This window comes from Alternaria atra (assembly GCF_907166805.1).
Source record: "Alternaria atra isolate CS162 genome assembly, contig: 25, whole genome shotgun sequence".
Taxonomy (NCBI): domain Eukaryota; kingdom Fungi; phylum Ascomycota; class Dothideomycetes; order Pleosporales; family Pleosporaceae; genus Alternaria; species Alternaria atra.
The window spans coordinates 4,654,216-4,673,150 of NW_025091323.1; the positions used below are offsets into that span (position 1 = coordinate 4,654,216).

At 50.5% G+C, this 18,935-nt stretch overlaps 4 protein-coding genes across 4 annotated transcripts; 3 read left to right on the top strand and 1 right to left on the bottom strand.

Moving 5' to 3' along the window:
* Nucleotides 1–184: 184 nt before the first annotated feature.
* On the top strand, nucleotides 185–4,459 carry ALTATR162_LOCUS6620 (uncharacterized protein; the record flags this gene model as incomplete). The annotated part of the gene is made up of 2 exons (XM_043314242.1): nucleotides 185–393; nucleotides 679–4,459. 2 exons carry the CDS (start codon nucleotides 185–187, stop codon nucleotides 4,457–4,459), a joined length of 3,990 nt encoding a protein of 1,329 aa, XP_043170177.1.
* A 2,411-nt stretch (nucleotides 4,460–6,870) lies between these two features.
* Nucleotides 6,871–7,236, bottom strand: ALTATR162_LOCUS6621 (uncharacterized protein; the record flags this gene model as incomplete). The annotated part of the gene is made up of 2 exons (XM_043314243.1): nucleotides 6,871–7,080; nucleotides 7,189–7,236. The coding sequence occupies 2 exons, from the start codon at nucleotides 7,234–7,236 to the stop codon at nucleotides 6,871–6,873; spliced, it is 258 nt and encodes an 85-aa protein (XP_043170178.1).
* A 7,572-nt stretch (nucleotides 7,237–14,808) lies between these two features.
* ALTATR162_LOCUS6622 (uncharacterized protein) lies at nucleotides 14,809–16,415 on the top strand (the record flags this gene model as incomplete). The annotated part of the gene is made up of 3 exons (XM_043314244.1): nucleotides 14,809–15,284; nucleotides 15,337–16,194; nucleotides 16,271–16,415. 3 exons carry the CDS (start codon nucleotides 14,809–14,811, stop codon nucleotides 16,413–16,415), a joined length of 1,479 nt encoding a protein of 492 aa, XP_043170179.1.
* A 592-nt stretch (nucleotides 16,416–17,007) lies between these two features.
* Nucleotides 17,008–17,406, top strand: ALTATR162_LOCUS6623 (uncharacterized protein; the record flags this gene model as incomplete). The annotated part of the gene is made up of 1 exon (XM_043314245.1): nucleotides 17,008–17,406. The coding sequence occupies one exon, from the start codon at nucleotides 17,008–17,010 to the stop codon at nucleotides 17,404–17,406; it is 399 nt and encodes a 132-aa protein (XP_043170180.1).
* Nucleotides 17,407–18,935: the final 1,529 nt, after the last annotated feature.

Genomic DNA, 18,935 nt, shown 5'->3' on the forward strand with positions numbered 1-18,935 from the left:
ACCAGCGTCGGTCCTGCAGCAAGCCTGCAGCTCGTCACACTACCTTTTACTACACGCTTCCTGAGGTATTGACCGTCCGTACCGTACTGAGGCTTGTCGCTACCAAGTCAGCTCTTTCAGCTACAAATCGCCGCTGGCAGCCCTGGACCTGCCATGACACGGTCCGACCTAGTGAGCTGCTCAGATGACTGAAAACCGTCGCACGTCAGCCGTCTCGTCGCCCAAGATACCACCGGCGCCGCCATTGCCACTGCCCAAGCAAAAGTCGCGCTCGTACTTTGAGCGTTTCGTTGCGCAGCCCTTGACGACGGCCTATGGATCCCGCCCACCCAGCGTGCATGCCCATGGCCCAGAAGGCGGCCCTCCGAACCCTCTAGTGCCGAAACTTGCCGGGTACGTCTTCACTCTCACATACTCTGAGTACTCGCATGTCATGTACAGTACACCCAATTGCTGCTTCTCTCATTGGCTGCCCCTCTCACCATACTTTGTCTCTGCACTTTGTTGTTGATGTTTGCCAGTCGCTCTTTCCCCCCGATGCCTTGTTCCTTGCCTGCTCCTTGCCTGCTCCTTCCCTGTTACGCCTTGCACCTTGCTCTCCACTCACCTTCTGCCATGTATCTCGACATATCACGGAGCCTACCTTGCCCCTCTCCTGCACTCACTAAACTCTCTCAGCATCCGCACAGGCTATTCCCAAGATGCAAGCCACAAGACAGGCCTCGACATCTCTGCCCTCGACATCAACCGTGAACGCACCCATGCCGTCCTCGCTGGCAAGGAGATTCTAAAAACAGTCCGCGTGCAAGATGCCAAGATTGTCGACGAGACCAACCTACGGGCTGCTGTCCTCAACTATGCCGACTCGCATGCCCGACAGCGCGAGGGCTTGGGCATACATGACGTGAAATGGTCCCACGGCCAGTTCGGCTCGCATATCGCAACTGCCGCTGCGAATGGCAAAGTCATACTGTACGACCTAAACCGCGCAAGCGTTGAGCTCACCAGGCTGCACGAACATACGCGTCAGGTACACAAGCTGGCCTTTAACCCTCATCAAGGCCATCTGCTGCTGTCTGCCAGCCATGACAACACCGTTCGCCTGTGGGACTTGCGTGACATGCGCAGAGACGTCACCGTCTGTCGTAGTCGAGATCACTACGCTGGCATGAATGGCGGCATTCGTGATGTCCAGTGGTCGCCTACTGACGCCGTAGAATTCGCTTTCGGCACTGACAACGGAACTATACAGCGATGGGATTTCCGCCATAACAAGGGGCCCAAGCAGAAGATTACAGCTCACGACCAGCGCATCTGCACCTCCATCGACTGGCATCCAGACGGCAAGCATCTACTCAGCGCTGGCGTCGATCGAACGGTCAAGGTCTGGGACTTCTCCGTTACTGGGCGCCGCCAGAAAGCTGCTTACGTCCTGCACACACCATTCCCGGTATACCAAGCTCGCTGGAGGCCGCCATACTGGTCCGATGAGTACCACGAAAAGGGCGCCTACCAATGCACACAGCTGGCCACGTCCTATGATCGTGAACATTCTGTTATTCACGTATGGGATTTCCGTCGACCGTTCCTGCCATTTCGGGAGATCAACAAGTTTCCTAGCGCACCTTCCGATATGCTTTGGCACTCGCGTGACACCTTGTGGACTGTAGGCAAGGAGGGCGTTTTCCAGCAAAACGACGTCCATCACGCCCCTAAAACTGTAGATCGACGCAACTTGCAAGCTTTGGCAGTATCGCCAAGTGGAGAAGTTGCCGCCGTTGCCCAGAAGAGGCCGCGGCAGCGGTCTTCTACAGGCCTAGCGTATACCGACGATACATACCTTGGTGATCCACGTGCAAGACGTCATAGCCCTGAGAAAGGTAATCTTCGAAACTCAGCAGATGATAGTTTAGATGACAGTTTCCTGACGTCGTCTATGAAGCGGCATCATGGGCGCACCGCCAGCAACAGGTCAACCAAGTCGTTCAGCAATACCCCGCCCTCTGATATTGCACCTAAAGTCATGTTTCTCAGTGATTCCATGGTCGCCTATAGCGAGTCATTCAGGCCAAATCAGGTCGCCATACGAGGCTTACTACCAGGCGTGGCCAATCCTCAGGTCTTCGAATATCTCGCACAGAAGTACAGAACTATACCTCTTTCCGATCCACCTGATTTGGATTCTTTTCTTCGACTGGAGAGGATCTTTGAGCAGAACGCTGAGTACGCGCAGCGCGCAACCTTCTATAGACTCGCACAGGCATGGAAAATCGTTGGTACGTCCATTGCCGTGGCGACACGACGACGAGCAGAGTTACACAGACAACAAAGAAGGCTGCAACCGCAGAACACAGCGCCCCGACAGTCTGGAAAGATGCAACAATCATCTTCCGAGCACATGGAGGCACACGACAAGCGCTTGACGATCCCCCCAAATCCTGCAGTGCGAGCTATTTTGGGTACGCTAGAGAAGTCGACATCACCATCCCGATCGCCGTCGGTGCGAGAGAGCACTTCCAATCTCGCGACCCCTCTTGCTCGTCCAGTTATAAACCAAGCCGTCAACAACACTCAAAGGCCAGACTTGCTTGATATTGATCAGGAGGACATTGATCAGCTCCCGCCTGCTGTCAATGGACCACCTGTCGACGCAAGCAGAACACTTGCGCCGACGCAAAGAACGTTCAGTGGGCCACAATGGTACCACTCAGGAGATGACATCGATGAACGCCGTGCTTTAGTTGGCAGCTATCGCGCATCACCGCGAATTCCATTGAGCCTCGCACCGAACAGCGCACAAGGCGGGAGCATTAACGTGCCTCCCCCACTAGAGCGACATCATTCTGACGAAAGCTTTACCATGTTTTCTGCGTCCTCAGATTCACAGAAGGGCAACTCCATGCCAAGCTCTTTCGCAAGTACCAATTCACAATTAGGCCAGGGGCAGTCCTTGTCAGATGATTGGCAGGCTGTCCAGGAACACTCCAGCTTTGGAAAACCAAGGAACGCTGGAGGTCGAGAGTTGGGCAAAAGCATCCCGATATCTCCAACAACAGTACCCATTGGCAAAAATATCGCTCATGTCGACCATACACATCCACGAAGCTCAGTGGATGGATTTGGCAGCGGAGAAAAAGCTGTTCGCGATATGGAACACCTGCGACGGAACAACCAACTACTTCGCCATGACAGCTCTGATTCGGAAGCGCTCACAAGCATCTCCTCATCATCATTTGAATACAACGCTGAGATGGAGGCAAGCGGAACCATCGTGCCCGATGTTTTCGAGGATGTGAGATCGCCACATGTCCTCAAGCCGCCCACTTCGTTACCACATGCGTCTGGGAGTGCGCCTCCAGTACTTGACCTCACAGCAGAGGAAGGATTGCTATTGTCTGATTTTGAGGCCGTGCACGTCGACGCCGAAGTCGGGTCCCCCTATTCCGTCATCGGGCTGTTGAATCACCTTCTCGACTATCACACGGAAGCGTCAGATGCACAGTTCAGTTCAATTCTCCTTTTACTTTTAGCGCCATTACTACCACAAACCCATGACCCTACTAATACCCCGAATGTCCATGTGGGAGACGTTTTAAACGTCTTCAGTGATACGTTTGTCTCACTGGGACTGACCCAAGCACAAGCAAAGGCCATCCTCTCGACGCAGTTGAGCCAACTGATAGCTACTGGTATCAACCCCTATCAAGCAGAGTCCATCCTCCACACATACCATGCGCAGCTACAGTCTTTGTCACTTTTCAATTCCGCCGCTACTCTCCGTCGACTAGCATATCCGACGTATCCCGCTGTCTACGAGCAAGCGCTGAAAGAAACGCAAGTTGGCCTACTGTGCCTAAGCTGCAAGTCACCAATCAATAACCCTAGAGACAAGATGCGATGCGAATCATGCAAGCGAATGCAGGCACCCTGCCCGATTTGCTGGGCTAAATATCCGGCTTTCGAATCGATTACTGCGAAGAAGAAATCGAAAGCGAAATCGCGATCCGCCTTCAAGGATAGAGGACATAAAAGACAACGATCGTCTCTCATGTCGAATCCAGACCATGATGGCGATCAAGTCGCAGATGGACCCTCGCCGACCACTCCCGTCAAGTGGTCGCCGCCTGCAGCCACGCTCTGGACGTGGTGCCCACTCTGTGGGCATGGAGGACATTCAAATTGTCTATCAACATGGTTCGCCGACCCGGTACTATCAGACGGGGCATGTCCGACCGAGGGCTGTCTTTGCGACTGTGTCCAAGGCGAACGCCGCGACGCAAAGATTCAGGAGATGCTACTCAGGAAAGCAGAGAAGGACCGATCTAAGGTCGTGCGCAAAGGTGATGATTGGAAGGTAAGAGAGAGTAGAGCCGTGTCCGCGGTTCGGAATGCTGCCCTCGACACTATTCCGGATCAACAACACCCGAATCCTGGGACTACAACGCCGACGCGTCGATAAATGAGGGACTTTTAGAGTCAAGACAATATAGCCCGACATCCGCAGTGCGATACTTTCCGGCCTGTGACATTTCTTGACCACTGAGAGTCGGCCCGACAGCTACCTTCCACTGCGCACCCCATCCACTTGCTACCTACACCCGACCCGTTAGGTCCGGTCTGACATCACCACACATCAAACTCTGCATCCAATCTGTCGAAGAAAAAGTCGGATCCGCACCTTTGAATACGTCGGTGTACATTCATGGAGCTGCCCGCATACTGCATAATCACACCGCTTGTATGCGCGCCAAGACAAGTAAGACTGTCCCCATTTGAAGCTTCAACCCGCTTCCCCGGATGCGGGAAGCTGACTTGAGAGTGCGTGGGTCTGCCACGTGTATTCTGGTAGCGAGCGGGAATTAATGTGTATACTATGTACTTTGCTTCGGTAGTTTGATGACGATATTCAGGATTGAGGAGGCGGTGGGTATTTGAACAACAACGACCTTTGTGTTTGCCTGAATCGCGATGAGTTTTATCGCTATCCGCGCTTCGAGCTATCAATGACCATCAAACGTTCTATTGCCATATTACGGTCGACTACTGCAAAATTCAGCTCGTCCGCCTGCATATGGGTACCTTCCGCGTATACTGTATCCACTCGGGAACAAAACGTAGCCTAGCGCCCTGCAGCCTTACCGTTGTCATGCGACCATCGCTTACACCCATCCGATCATAATATAAGGTTTGTATAATTGCATATACTTCTAGATTGGAAAAGCAAAATATATGAGCCCATGGTCTCAACCTTTTAGTGGTCATCGTCTCATGTTTAGTAATTCGCGCTGGCAACGTGTTTAATGATTGGTCAATCTTCCTAATGCGTGCGTGTCGTGTGCTGGACCGACGTAGAGTATAATTTGATACAAGAGGTGTTATATTAGCTCCTCACTCGCGCGTACCTTCAATACTACTGGTGACATGGAGCAGGTAAACACCACAATGCCATGGAGGCTCCACTGATCCTCTTTCATACCTGACTGTCTGGTTCTAGTGACGCAAACATGAAATATACGTAGGACGTACCACGCCACCATGACCACAGCCGTCGGTACCACACACATGTACTTCTCGCATCATACCACACCTCATGCACGCATACGCAACTCGCTCATCTGATCAATCGCTAAGCCTCGTCATCGGTGAACGTTCTATGTATCCTAGCGGGCCGCTGCCAGGCATCATCACTGCATCCCCGCAATCCCAGCGATGCTATATACGAGTTTGTTGAGGATCAGTACTGCGGGTAAGATATAGATTGCAAGGATTGTGTGGAAGGTAGGCTTCAAGGGCGGCGTATTGGTGGCTATCAGTATCATCCGAAACCAACAGCACGGAGCATCCTTGGTGTGATCAGTAACCGCAGTACAGTTACTGCAAACCGATAGACGCTCGATACTTGTGTTCTGGTACTGATAGTGTCGTCATATGTAACCTCAGTACTACGAGTGGGTGTCTAGACTTCCGCTCTGGTACGTCTGATGTTACACAACAATCGCACCCGCAACGTCGGGTCCACGATCAGCATGTTATAGGCAAATATAGCCCACGGGGTCATGGGTTTTAGCGAGGCGTGGTGGGCTGGCTCGGTACATTGGGCCAGAACACAGCGACAATGCCCGCGTTGCATGCGATGTATGGTTGATATTTGGGACCAAGCACACTCGCACAGTTTTGCATGCTGTATCATATTGTAGTGTAGGTTTCGGCGACATCCATTTCCGGGCTTGGATGTTGTTAGCGAAGAGCTTCCTCGCATCCAGCAGCGACGCGATATGCAAGAACCACGTGGCCATGTATTGTGAGCTCTTCTTCTGTGCTGCGTCGACAAGCTATCCATGTGCATGTCGCATACAACGCGTGTCGTTTGCTGTGGGTATTGATGATCTTGCCGGGCGGCTGCGGTGCGATGGGTGGCAACTTGGGCAGCAACAGAGAAGCCGAGGTAGGAAGTACTTTCTGACGGGCTTTGATCCATGTACCTAGAGACGACGCGTAATCAGTTTGCATAGAACGAGACTGTACAATGCCTCGACCACATAGCTAACATGAAAGCAATATGCCTAGCGACCGTCATAACTTCACGAATTTGAGAGTATACATCACAACCGTCTTGGCGAAGGTTGTGTAGTCGCATGAGACGTGACAGGGTTTGTGAATTTGATGGTATTCATGTCTCAACCGGTTCCCATTCCTCGTGATATCGTTGATCCGCGGGAGAAAGGAAATGAAGGCCTAAGTCGCCGTGAAATGCATGCCTGCGCCCTCGAAGGGCAGTTCAGATCCCGAATTCCTGCTTCCAATCAGCCTCGGTCCAAACACCTCACAGGCGTCGCCATGTGCATACCTCAACTCCATATCCCCAACCGCTTACCGGCTCGCGCTCCAAACGGACTTGAGGAAGCCGTCCTTCTGTGCGAGCCTGTTCAAGCTGTCGTCAGCCTCGCCCATGGCGCGAACGAAACCGCAGATGGCGTAGGCCTGGTTGTCGCCGGTGTAGCGGCCGTTCTCGTCAACCTTGCCAACGCTGAGCTGGACAGAGGCGTGGTCCTTGGCCCTGATGATGCGTCCGGTGGCCGACTTGTAGGTATTAGTATCGCGTCTCGGGGTCAGGTAGCTAGTCGTTGGATACTCACGCACTGTGTTATGTTAGCAGACATTCATTGCGATTGTAGAGGTTTGGCTTACTTTGCGGGGGACGTAAAGGTCAACGAGCTCTCCGCGTTCGTTCTCCATTTTGATCGATTTGTAGGTAGACGGCGGGGTGGTCTTGAGTGTGGCTTCGTTGGTGGTCGATGTCGTCGGCGTCAATGTTGCGACTCACTGAATTTCGATTGTCGCTTAGCACTGGTGGTGTGGCGCTAGCGCTGGATGCGGGTTAGCTCGATATTCGAATACCTACATCGCATTCGCAACCATGATCGCTAGGAACAAAACTTGATCTTTGTGAGATGGATAGGCGCTTTGCATGAGTGCTGCAAAGAAGCGATGCACTTGTTTATCACGAAATCTGCCAGAGAGTGGGGGATCGGTATCTCAGCTTCTGTATGAGGCAGTGAATTATGAGTACTTGTCCACTGTTCAGATAGAAATTGTAACGTTCCAGAGCATAATCTCTCGCATTTCAAAAACACATCCGAAGGTTTCGTGCACCGTAGTCGAGCCAATCGCGAACATTAGTCGCTGAAAAAAGAGTCTATCGTAGACATGAATCTACTACGGTGTCTTGATGTTTTTTCAACAACGCGACAGTGTATCCGTACACAAGCACTCGCCTCAAAAAGTGTTGTCGTCCAGTTATATGTTCTTGATGATGTGCATAGCTCATCATCGCTTGCTTTTCATTCCTCATCTGCAATAGCAAGCCGCAATGACATATATCAACGATGCGCGTGCTCTATCATGGTTGTCATGTCGAAACAGCATCAGCAAACACATGTTAATGCCCTGTGTTCGAAGTTTTGGCAAAAATGTTGGTTGTGGTCGGACATTTTCCCTCATGCGACCAAGTCCACTCCCCCAACTCTCATCGTCCTACCCAACCACCACATCACTTCCAACCACAAAAAGAAAACAAATATATTGCTGATGCATCGGCCGGGAATCGAACCCGGGGCTAGCCGAAACTGTCCTGTAGAGGATGGCAACGGCTAATTTTACCACTAAACCACCGATGCTGGCGATCGAACTGTTGCTCGATTGATGGGAACGAGGTAGACAAATGCCTACTTATTCCTATATTTTGTTCATCTGCAAGGCTGAAAAACAGCGATAGTAGCGTCAAGTCGGTGGGGTGGAGTGGGGCCGGGCAATGGTGGACCGAGGGGAGTTTTGCCAGTCCATGTCATGCACAATCACCGCCTTTACTGCGCAGTTGCCCATGATATCTAATATATCACAACGTACCACGGAAGTTCCGATTAAGAGTTAGCAAAGTGGCGAGAAGAGGCTTATGACGCGACGGCAGGGGGAACTACTTGTAGACGACATTCATCACTTAAGCCTTCGCGGCAGGATCTGGCGAGTTCGCTTTCGTGGTGCAGTTCCTTATATTTGCGGTACTTCTCTTTCGAGAGCCTCTTTCTGTACATGGATCGTATGAGTTTGCGAAAGTTATGAGTGGCTCGTCTTTCGTGGTGCAGTGGTTCCTGGGCAGCCGCAGCATTACAGACGTGTGGCTGGGGAGTGCAGCGGCATTACGACGCTGGGACGCCTCTTAGCGCATTCGTCACTCCTGCCTCCTCCAACACGTTCCACGTCAACGACATTGGTAGACTGCACACGGAAAATATGCGCACTGAGAACGTCTGTCTGTCCTAGTGATTGCCATTATTATTATTATTATTATTATTATTATTATTTTTAGGTGGCTCTGGCCGCGACATTTCTGTTTTGTACTGTGCCATGAGGAAAAGATCGTTTCCTAAAACGGAATTGACAAAGGAACTAGCTTAGTACGCCATAATCATGTTGAAGACATCAGAAAGGTATAGATTCTGTCCCAAAAATTAACGATACACTTGAAGGCACACACCGTTGTCGATAAGCGTTAAATCCACGCACACAACCTTATGTTACAAGTGACAAAGAACCATCATGCAGCTCATGCTACCAACGCGTCAATCCTCTCAATATATCCCATACAAACACGACATCCAACGACCCGGATCAATCCTCGTGCACAAAAGTGTTGGTCTTTTAACCCCACAACAAAACGGATTCTTCAATCAAAACACAAGGCTCTGCAGGCCTCTGATAGCGTAACGAGAGTGACAACGAACGTCGTAATGAAGTTGGAGCTCTTGAAGAAGGCAAGGCAGTTGTAGTAGCGCATCAAAAAGCGGCTACGAAGCAGGATAACGACCGAGAGACCAGGACTGACTGTCGCACCATCATCGCTCAGATTATCGGTTTTGCGTTACATGAACCAATGTTTGTTGTTTGTTCCGAGGATGGAGGGGATGATGGAGGTGTGCCGTAGGCCCGTACTTGTGCGCTCAGAATTTGACGGTCGACTCCTCGTTCTACGACCCGCGTGAGTTTATCGAGGCCTGTTTTGAGATTTCCGCCGATAGTTATTTGTTTAGCAGATGCCGTATCCGACGTATTCTGATCGCGTTTTGCGGCGGAGAGAGTAAGCGTACGGCACATCGTACTGGAAAAGATGTGATAGTGGTTATTGTATGGCGAGTATGGTGGTATACTGTAAAGTGCAGAATGTCAAACCACGCTGGATGTCAGGGTACTTTGTATGTGTAATGGGCACGGCATCGGGGTACGTGAGTGGTGTTTATATACAGTACGCTCGATACGTCCTCTTGTGTTGTACGCGTATTCGAAAACTAAATTATCTGACTATTCCAGCACTTCTTGCGATACATCGCTGCGCCTTCGCCATGCTGGCGCTGAAGGTGGCTAGATGAATTCGTAACCCCTTGTAGGCAACCAATCGGATCCTAGCGCTCGAATCCGGCGATCCTCCTCCAAAGCCGATGGCGATCTTGAGGCACTGCACCTCGGAGCTCGTTTATGCTTACTTTCAGGAGCACGTCGCGTGGCACAGTTCAGACGTTAATTGTTGATTTGGTAGTCAGAAGTGTCGCTGCTCGTCAGTCCACTGTCGGCTGTGCAGCCACAAATCCCTGAGCTTGCGTGTAAACCCATGCAAGATACTACTGGTAGTCGCGAATGCGGCCTGGAAAGCACGGCTAGGCGTAACAGATGAGCGCCTGATCATATGATGGGTCTCGCGGATCTCGAGCATGGTCATACTCAGGCCAAGCTCTAGAGATATCGCGGCTGATGTGATCCCACTCAGACCTGGTTTTCGTCAGTGATTACAGTTGCAATAACTTTACATACAACCTTACATGAATATCAAGTCTAAGTGCACTTTCACTTTCCGTGCTTGAATCTTTACGACCCTAGAGGCAACCGCTTCGAAAAAGGGAGGTAAAGAAATTGCTAGTGTTAGCTTCTGCAAATTAGGAAAGCGCGATCTTCGCGCCGCTAGGTTCACCAGCTGTGACAGACACTGCGCTTCGTCTGAGTGCATTAGATTTTTTTCTTCGGGGTTGAGGTTTCCTGTAGCGACGATATGGCGCACGTACAGTGTGCGTAAAGATGTAGGTAGACACGATGGCCCAAGTGCGAGGCTCCTTAGCTTCGTTATTTGCTTAGGCTTTTGCAAATAGATCGTGTCGATCTTCAGCTTCTCTAACCGCGATTCTTTGAGTATATCTCTTGCACCAAGACTTTCGCCTAAGGCCTCATCCTCTTCGACCAAGTGGCCCTCATGTGTATTGTGTGTATACCAGAAGCTAAACTTGCGAAGGGTTGTCTTGAAAGCGTGTCTGAACAAGTGAACCAGGTACTGGAATGCAAAGCTATTCAAGACATGATGAGCCCTCGGCTTGAAATTGTTGTGCATCTCCAAAGATTTTAGGTTGCGGAACACCGCTGCGAAGGAACGGATTTCGTCACCAGCTGCCCCATGGTCCGTAAGTCCGGCGAAAGAGAGGTCCAGGCTAGTAAGAGTATTGTTGTCAAATTCCCAGTCAGCGATCTTCCAGTCAGTGATCTCTCCGGCGGAAACATCGGACAGGCGTAACGTCGTTACAGTTTGCAACTTCAGAACTGGTATTATATCTGATAGCGCGCAATTTTCGATGTTTAAATCTAATTTTTGTAGATTGGGTATATGCATGATAAAATCTCGGGTCCCGTCAGCAATATAACGATACCCCGTCACAGAGACGGCCCGAACGTATCGTAGCAGCTCGGGACGGCTGTTCATTGTTCGCAACAATCTGTCTTCGTTTCCTCCGTGTACGACAAGAGAGCGGTAGATATGTGGCTCTGCGATGCGACAAAATTTACGTGATACCAACGATAGACTGAGGAGGTCGTCATAGAGTGGTCTATGTCTGTTCGGCAAAGGGTTGATGACTTCGGACACTATGTGGTCAAGTAGTTCTTCTGAAAGGTGCTCCATGGTGGAACGTGTACAAAAGTGAATTAGATGGAACGGGTGGCGCAGCGTCTGCGAGTGATGAAACGATATTAATGCAGACAGTAGGGCCCTCGCCGTTATCTGTGGCGATCTCCAGAATGCCCACTTTTCAATTGCGTCGGGACGAGGATTTTTGGGAGTTTTGGGAAAGAAGTACGCAAGAGACTCCCTTGCTCGGCGGCAATACCTGAGTGGTGTCGCCCGTCGAGGAGGCGAAGGGCAGGGCACTAGTTGACTCAGCACGCTTAGCCCATGTTGACACGGCAAGAACACCGGCTCCGACTCAATCCATTCAATGTATTCTTCCAGTGATCCCGTGTTTGCCAATTCCATTGCTATATTCGTTCTGACATTTCAAAAGAGCGCTCTACTGATACGACTCCTCACCCATACAATACTCGTGCCTGGCGCAGGTTTCAATTGACCCGCGTCGCCATATACGATGTCCATCGTCAATGAACGAGACTTCCCGCTACTTCCATCACAAGATACAAAGCGTCAACGCGCCACTAAGCGTGGAATCCAGGGCAATGCTTCGCAACCTCGTATACCTGGGTCGCATGCGACACTAACTGATCTCCCTGACGAACTGATCCTTGAGATAGTCGACTACTTGCCAGGGATAGACCTCAACCACTTCCAGCTTCCTACACTGGTCAATCTGGCATCGGTTAATCGGCGTATTTACCGAATTGTCATTGATATGGTCTACGCTAGATACAATAGCCATTTCTGCGAGCCCTACACTTTCCTTCGTACCATGATATCGAATTCGCAGCTTGCGGGCTTTGTTCACGACGTGAACATCACGTTCGGCTTGTGGACGCGTCGCGGGGGTCGTCGTTATTCTCCAACTGCGAAAGACAAGAAGGCTATCAAAGAAGGATTACGCGCGCTTGGTACTTGGGACTGGAAAGAATGGGCAACTCAATGCAACGAAGACCGTAGTAATGACGAAGCGTTGCAAAACGCAATATTGTTACATACTCCAAACATCACATCTCTCAGCATCTTAGACGTTGTAAGAGACCGGTCACGACGCCGCGCCTGGTTTGATCTCATCAGCAAGGCGGCAGCGGGTACACTGTCCGGACAGGCTCATCGGTTCGAACGTTTACGATCAATCAAGGTCGATGCAAGAACGTCATCTTTAAGCGACCTCGCACCTTTGTTCCGGCTACAGTCGTTACGAAAGCTGCAATTGCGCGAAGTTCACGAATATAGGACGGGGGAATGCATCACCTGTGGAAGTAATCGCGAGCACGACGAAAGAAGCGCACTCAAACTGCAGCGTCTAATTCCGCGAGCCTGCAATAACCTGGAGGAACTCGATCTGGAATGCACTTACTACAATAAATTTCATCTGGAAGTGTTACTTTCGTCACCACGGCACCTAAAGACGTTCAGATACGACGTATCTCTAGATCACCTGCCAGAACGGCCGATATCAAATGGAGACCGATTAAAGACGTTATGTGAGGTGTTGGATCGTCAAAAGGCATCGTTAGAGACTCTTCATGTCTTCTGTGACTCGATTGCAGAGGAGAGGACACGTAGCGGGATTCATCTTCGTGATGGCCTTGAAGACTTCGTGTCGCTGAAACACCTTAGCTGTCCATTGGGTATGATTATGAGTGGAGTCTCCGACACATTCGCGGAAAGATTACCAGCATCGCTGCTGACGTTTCGAACGCCTGTTCGACCTTCCACAAATGACCAACGCTACCTTAAAGCTCTGGATCACGTGGCATTCTGCCATCGGACATACGTCCCTCAGTTGAAGGAGGTTCGGGTGGTAGTTCCACAGTTTGCATCATCGTTGATATACGATTGGCAGCGCCTTGTTGAACTGTTTTCGGTTGAAACAGGCGTCAGTTTCATAGTGGAACGAGAAGATGAAGACTTGGACTTCGGTGACTGGAAAGATGATTCAACAGATTCATCACGTTCGTCAGATGAGGTCGATCTGTACAGTGATGATGATGATGATTGATATAAGGGCAGTACTCATGATGACAGCTGCCTTTGCTAAGCATCACTTTAACATAGCAATGTTGGAACGAACAGTCACACAAGGTAACTAAGATCTGCATGGTAATCATTATCACCAACTTGGACGTGATGATAGGAAGTTTCCACTCCACAGGCAGAAAGGCCATTGGAATTTCAACCACTACATCATTCCAGCAATCTCGTTTTGAAAACATTCTCGGCTCCAAACATTACTTGGCCTTATGGGACCTTAACGGTTGATGCGGCCTCCTTGTAAAGCGATAGAGCTGTATGTCCAAACACCTTTCCAGAACCCACGTTTTGTCGCTGAAGGAAACCCTAGATACTCTATATCCTTTTATGAAGCTACGCACAGTACCGTACATGTACTGGATGGGAGCGGCATAACGTGCGCGCAACACTCCTATGCACTCGAGAAGTGCGCTGAGCGTGTGATGATTCATTATCGAACTTGCGCGACCCAGATTCGAGAGCACGTCCCTGAGCTGGAACAATATTCGGATAGGTAATGGCGTTTCGACAGGAGTCCGGCAATTCTCATTGCATTGAGTAATCCCGTTCGTTACGAAAGAATCAAAACCTTCAACATCATGTACATACCTTCCCTTGTCGAGCGCCAGCTCGAATGGATTCTGATAATGCTGGTTCAAACGAAGGTGCACGCGGAGATTCACGATGGGAGGGTTCATCAATACCCCGCTGATCTTGAGCGTTGACGTCATTACGGCCTCGTCTGAAGTGTGCAACAGCTTGCGACGGTTGTGTATGTGTATAGGCCGTTATTAATGAAAGATGTCTCTACGCAAATACTCTCCAGGTGTTCCTTGGACATGCGCACTTTGCAAGAGCAGCGGCGAATCATTGCTGCATCTGGAGCCCCGCCTCGGCAGCTGTAACGACGACATGAAATTATTCCGCGATATTTTCGCCTACTCTGCAAGCTGCTACGTGGAGTAATATATGAGACAATGTATGTCGACATTTTCCTCAACCTCTTCATGCGTCGGTTTCGCCCGTCTATTCGCCTCGGAGCCGTGCCGTCTCCACAAGCCGGTCCACTCGCCCCTTAAACCGCGCTTCTCAATTGCCGATTTCGCCATGCGCGCGCCCTCAGGGTCTGTAACAGGAAGCAGGCATGCAAGGTGGATACTTTGCAGATAACTTCTTTAGTCCATCTCGGTACTTCTACGGCCCGTCGAGTCGTCCTTTACATCGTTCCTACAGTCAAAAAGCAGCATTAACCTCACTAACAGCAACAAAGAGTACAAGGTTCAAGAGGAAAAATGTCTAACCCCTCAGTCGTCAAACCTGATCCGTCCTACGTTGTGCCCCTCTTCATCAACGGCAAGGAGGTCACAACCAAAACCACCTTTCCCGTAACATCTCCCTCATCTCACAAGCAAGTATGGAATTCTTCCTCCGCCTCTCTGGAGGATGTCAAGAGCGCCGTCTCCGCGGCAAAGGCAGCCTTCCCGATATGGTCCAAGATGAGGCATTCCGCTAAGCGCAACATCTTCTTGAAAGCCGCCGACGTGATCGACGCGCGCGCGGAGGAATTCGCAGACTACATGAAAATCGAAACCGGAGCTGCGGATATGTTCAGCAACGGGTTCAATGTGCCTAAGATGGCGGATATGCTGAGAGATGTAGCGGGAAGGCTGAGCGCGGTGATGGGACATATTCCTAGCTGTGAAGAGGAGGGCACTAGTGCGTTGATCATCAAAGAACCTTATGGGGTTGTGTTGGGTATTGCGCCTTGGTATGTATTTTCCTATTGGCATTGGTACATGCAAAGCTAATGTGAGTACCAGGAACGCCCCGTATGTCCTTGGCATGCGATCAATCCTGTACCCTCTTGCTGCGGGTAACACCTGCATCCTCAAGGGTAGCGAGTTCTGCCCTCGCACATGGTGGGCCATTGGTAGCGCCTTGAACGAGGCTGGCCTTCCCGCGGGCGCGCTCAATGTCCTCTTCCATCGTCCCGAGGACGCGGCGCAAGTGACCACAGCCTTGATCGAGGAGCCCGCTATCAAGAAGATTAACTTCACTGGCTCCACAGCCGTTGGTCGCATCATCGCATCGACAGCTGGCAAGAACCTCAAACCCGTCCTGCTCGAACTAGGTGGTAAAGCGAGCGCCATTGTCCTCGACGACGCCAACTTGCAGACAGCAGCGACGCAATGTGCACTCGGTGCCTTCCTGCATTCAGGCCAGATCTGCATGAGCTCGGAACGTATCCTCGTACACAAGAACATCAAGCCGCAATTCATCGAAGCTTTCAAGGGCGCCGTGGAGGGCATCTTTGGTGGCGACAAGCCCGCACCGGTTCTCGTAGCTGCGCCTGGTGTAGAGAAGAACAAGCGTCTTGTCGCGGATGCAGTTAAGAATGGCGCCAAAGTAGTACACGGCGACCACGAGAAAGATGAGAAACACCCAGAGACGAACGAACCCTCAGGAACACGTATGCGCCCCATCATCGTTGACGGCGTTAACAAGGACATGGAACTTTTCCACACCGAGTCCTTCGGACCGTCCGTCTCTGTTATCGAGATCTCTAGTGACGAGGAAGCTATTGAAATCGCCAATGACACTGACTACGGTCTTTCCGGCGCTGTATTCACCGAGAACCTTGGCCGCGGTCTGCGCGTTGCGAAGCAGATTGAGAGCGGGTAAGTTTTGCAAATAACGCATGATGTAGACCATGCGTTACTACCTTGGAATTTGATTGCTAACAAAGGGACACAGAGCTATCCATATCAACTCCATGACGGTGCATGATGAGTGGACATTGCCGCATGGTGGTGCGAAGGCAAGCGGATTTGGACGATTCAATGGACACTGGGGTATTGAGGAGTTCTTGAGGATGAAGACTATTACCTATAAGGACTAGGTTGAGGTCTGTGTATAGCATACGCAATGCAAGACAATCTGCTGGCTTACCAGACAGAGATGCAGTGAAGTTGGTATCTACGGAGCATGATGTACGGCATGAAAGCCTGACGCCCGGTTTGTTTCGTCCCAATGCGATCGCCTAGACACCAACAAATTTTGTTCGGTTATGCACAATATGCCTTCTTCAGTATCGTTTCAAAGGCATTCGCCGTTGGAACTTAGATACCAATCTGAGAGATGAAGCCGTATACAGTCAACGCTATGGGAAGAAAGTAACACGCGAAACTCGATGTGACACGTATATCTACCAAAGCCTGTAATAATGTACGGCGAGGTCATTCCTTAACCAGCAAACACGACAGTCGACTTGCAACTGGTGGCTTCTTACAGCAAAGTACTCGTTCTAGGCACGCCACCTTACTTGCTGTACTTGGAGAAGATTTCATTGTAATACCCGTTATCAAAACAAGGTTGGCAGAGAAGTTGTAGTACTTATAACCCCGCGTAGATGCTTTTGACTCTGATCCTCTATCAACACTGCGATCCAGTCTACACGTAATCGCCGATAATTTTCGAGGTCTAGAGCAATCATGCATTCCACATCCCTTATCCTCACCATTTCCCCTCTACTGTCCCTCTCTATGGCCGCTGGCGCCGATTTCCCTTCCCTCTCCATCGAAGACATAAAGCTCTCCTCTTACTACCTCATGGTATCTCCCTCCGCCCAAGGCTCAAGACAAGGTCTCATCGACTTCACCATGACCAACAGCGTAGTCGAAGTTTCTATCATATGCAGTGGGAAGAACTCGAATGCCTTCGCCGAATTCAACCCCTCTGTCACTTACGAATGCGACTTTACGCCTGCTGGAGCAGAAGAAGGGAGGAATGAAGATTGGTGCTGGACAAATAACGCGACTTTCAACTTCGATACGACTACGCAGGATGTGTACAATTTGACGGTACAGATGAGTTGGACTTGTGAGAAGTAAGTCTTCCCTCTTCCTTTTTTGATGTAACCTTGTCTTTTCTGCTTGTGTAATCTCGCTCTTTTCTTCCCGAATAATGATTCCAGTGCAAATGACACAATCACTGACAAAGGGCGCATCCAAGGCATCTACGCTCTTTCCGCCTGGACTATCCTAGATCTTGACTGCGGGAGCTGGTCATGTGAGAATAGAATGTGGCCCAAGTACGATGTCTATTCCAACACCAGTACATTGTGTATGCCGGGTAGTGTTAGTTTCCCAAGTGCCGATGACAACGTGCTCAAGTTAGAGTAAGGATGGGTAGCAGAATGATCGGCGGCCATTAGACTAGGTATAGGCGAGTGACTGGACAACTCTGTCTGCAATGTACTGCGCTGATCTCTTGCGGTTGAACTTTCGTAGAGATTTGACGGATGGACTACACGATGTTCTAGATGTCTTGTAGTCCAATAGCGAATAGTCTGGACTATAGTAAGTCGTCCAGTGGCTTCGGCTAGTTCCAGATGTGGCTGGCTGTCGTACCCGTCTCATTTACACGATAGGCGCACAACCGCATGCACACTAAGCTGTCACCCCGCATATTCTGATGTTGGCGTTTCTTGTACATGGAGATGTTAGATATGGCCATTGAAGGTGGTTGCATCCCTAGAGAATGTTGCTCACAAGTGCGTGACAGAAACATATTGTAGAGACAAGAATAGAGTTAGTTCACCAGTAGGCTGACGGCTCTGTCGATCATGATGAGCTCAACTCAGTAGTGATCGTTCAGCCAAGCAAACGCAGGACATCGTGATGGTAACTGGCCGATCGGGCGGGTGTAGACGCTGACCCAGAGAATGCGCTATCAATTCTCCGGTGGCATACTCTTGGTATTTAATCGGATGCGAACACCCTGTGCCACGTTTGTGCTCTTGATTTTGTCATGGGATCCAACTAATCTCGTACAGGTCACGATCGCCCCACCCGTCACATCGATCACGTCGTAGAGCTACGTTGGCGCTCCAATTGCTCATTGCTCATTGCTAGCTTGACTTAGCACAGATCGTAGGACGTGACAAAGGAATTGTGATTGGGTCCACCAGACCTTGTTAGTACCTAAAACCCAAGGCTGTGGCACCAAAGGCAGTTCACTGGGCTATCTACAGCCTACGCTAGTCATATATACAGGCTGGATTGTGCAATCGTGATATGTATGAAACGTAGGTTCGTAGGCACGCTCGGCTTTGAGGAGCCGGTGCGATCGTCGTGCTTGCAGGCTGGTAAAGCAACTCTGGTGGGGAAGTACGCGTATGCGAAGCGTCTAAGAGAACACAGCCATGCACACTCACAACCCAGGATACGAGAAGTGTCCATAATGGAGTGAAACACCTAGGGAATGTCTCACCCGAGTCACAAATAAGTCGATGATAAAGTTCCATGGACGCATCGACGAAGAGATGGATGATGTGCTAAATCGGGCACTTGTCAGCAAAGGCCGTGCGCTTCCCGCGTCAAAGTCTGGGTCATGACGCTTGTCATTGCCGGTCCACCAC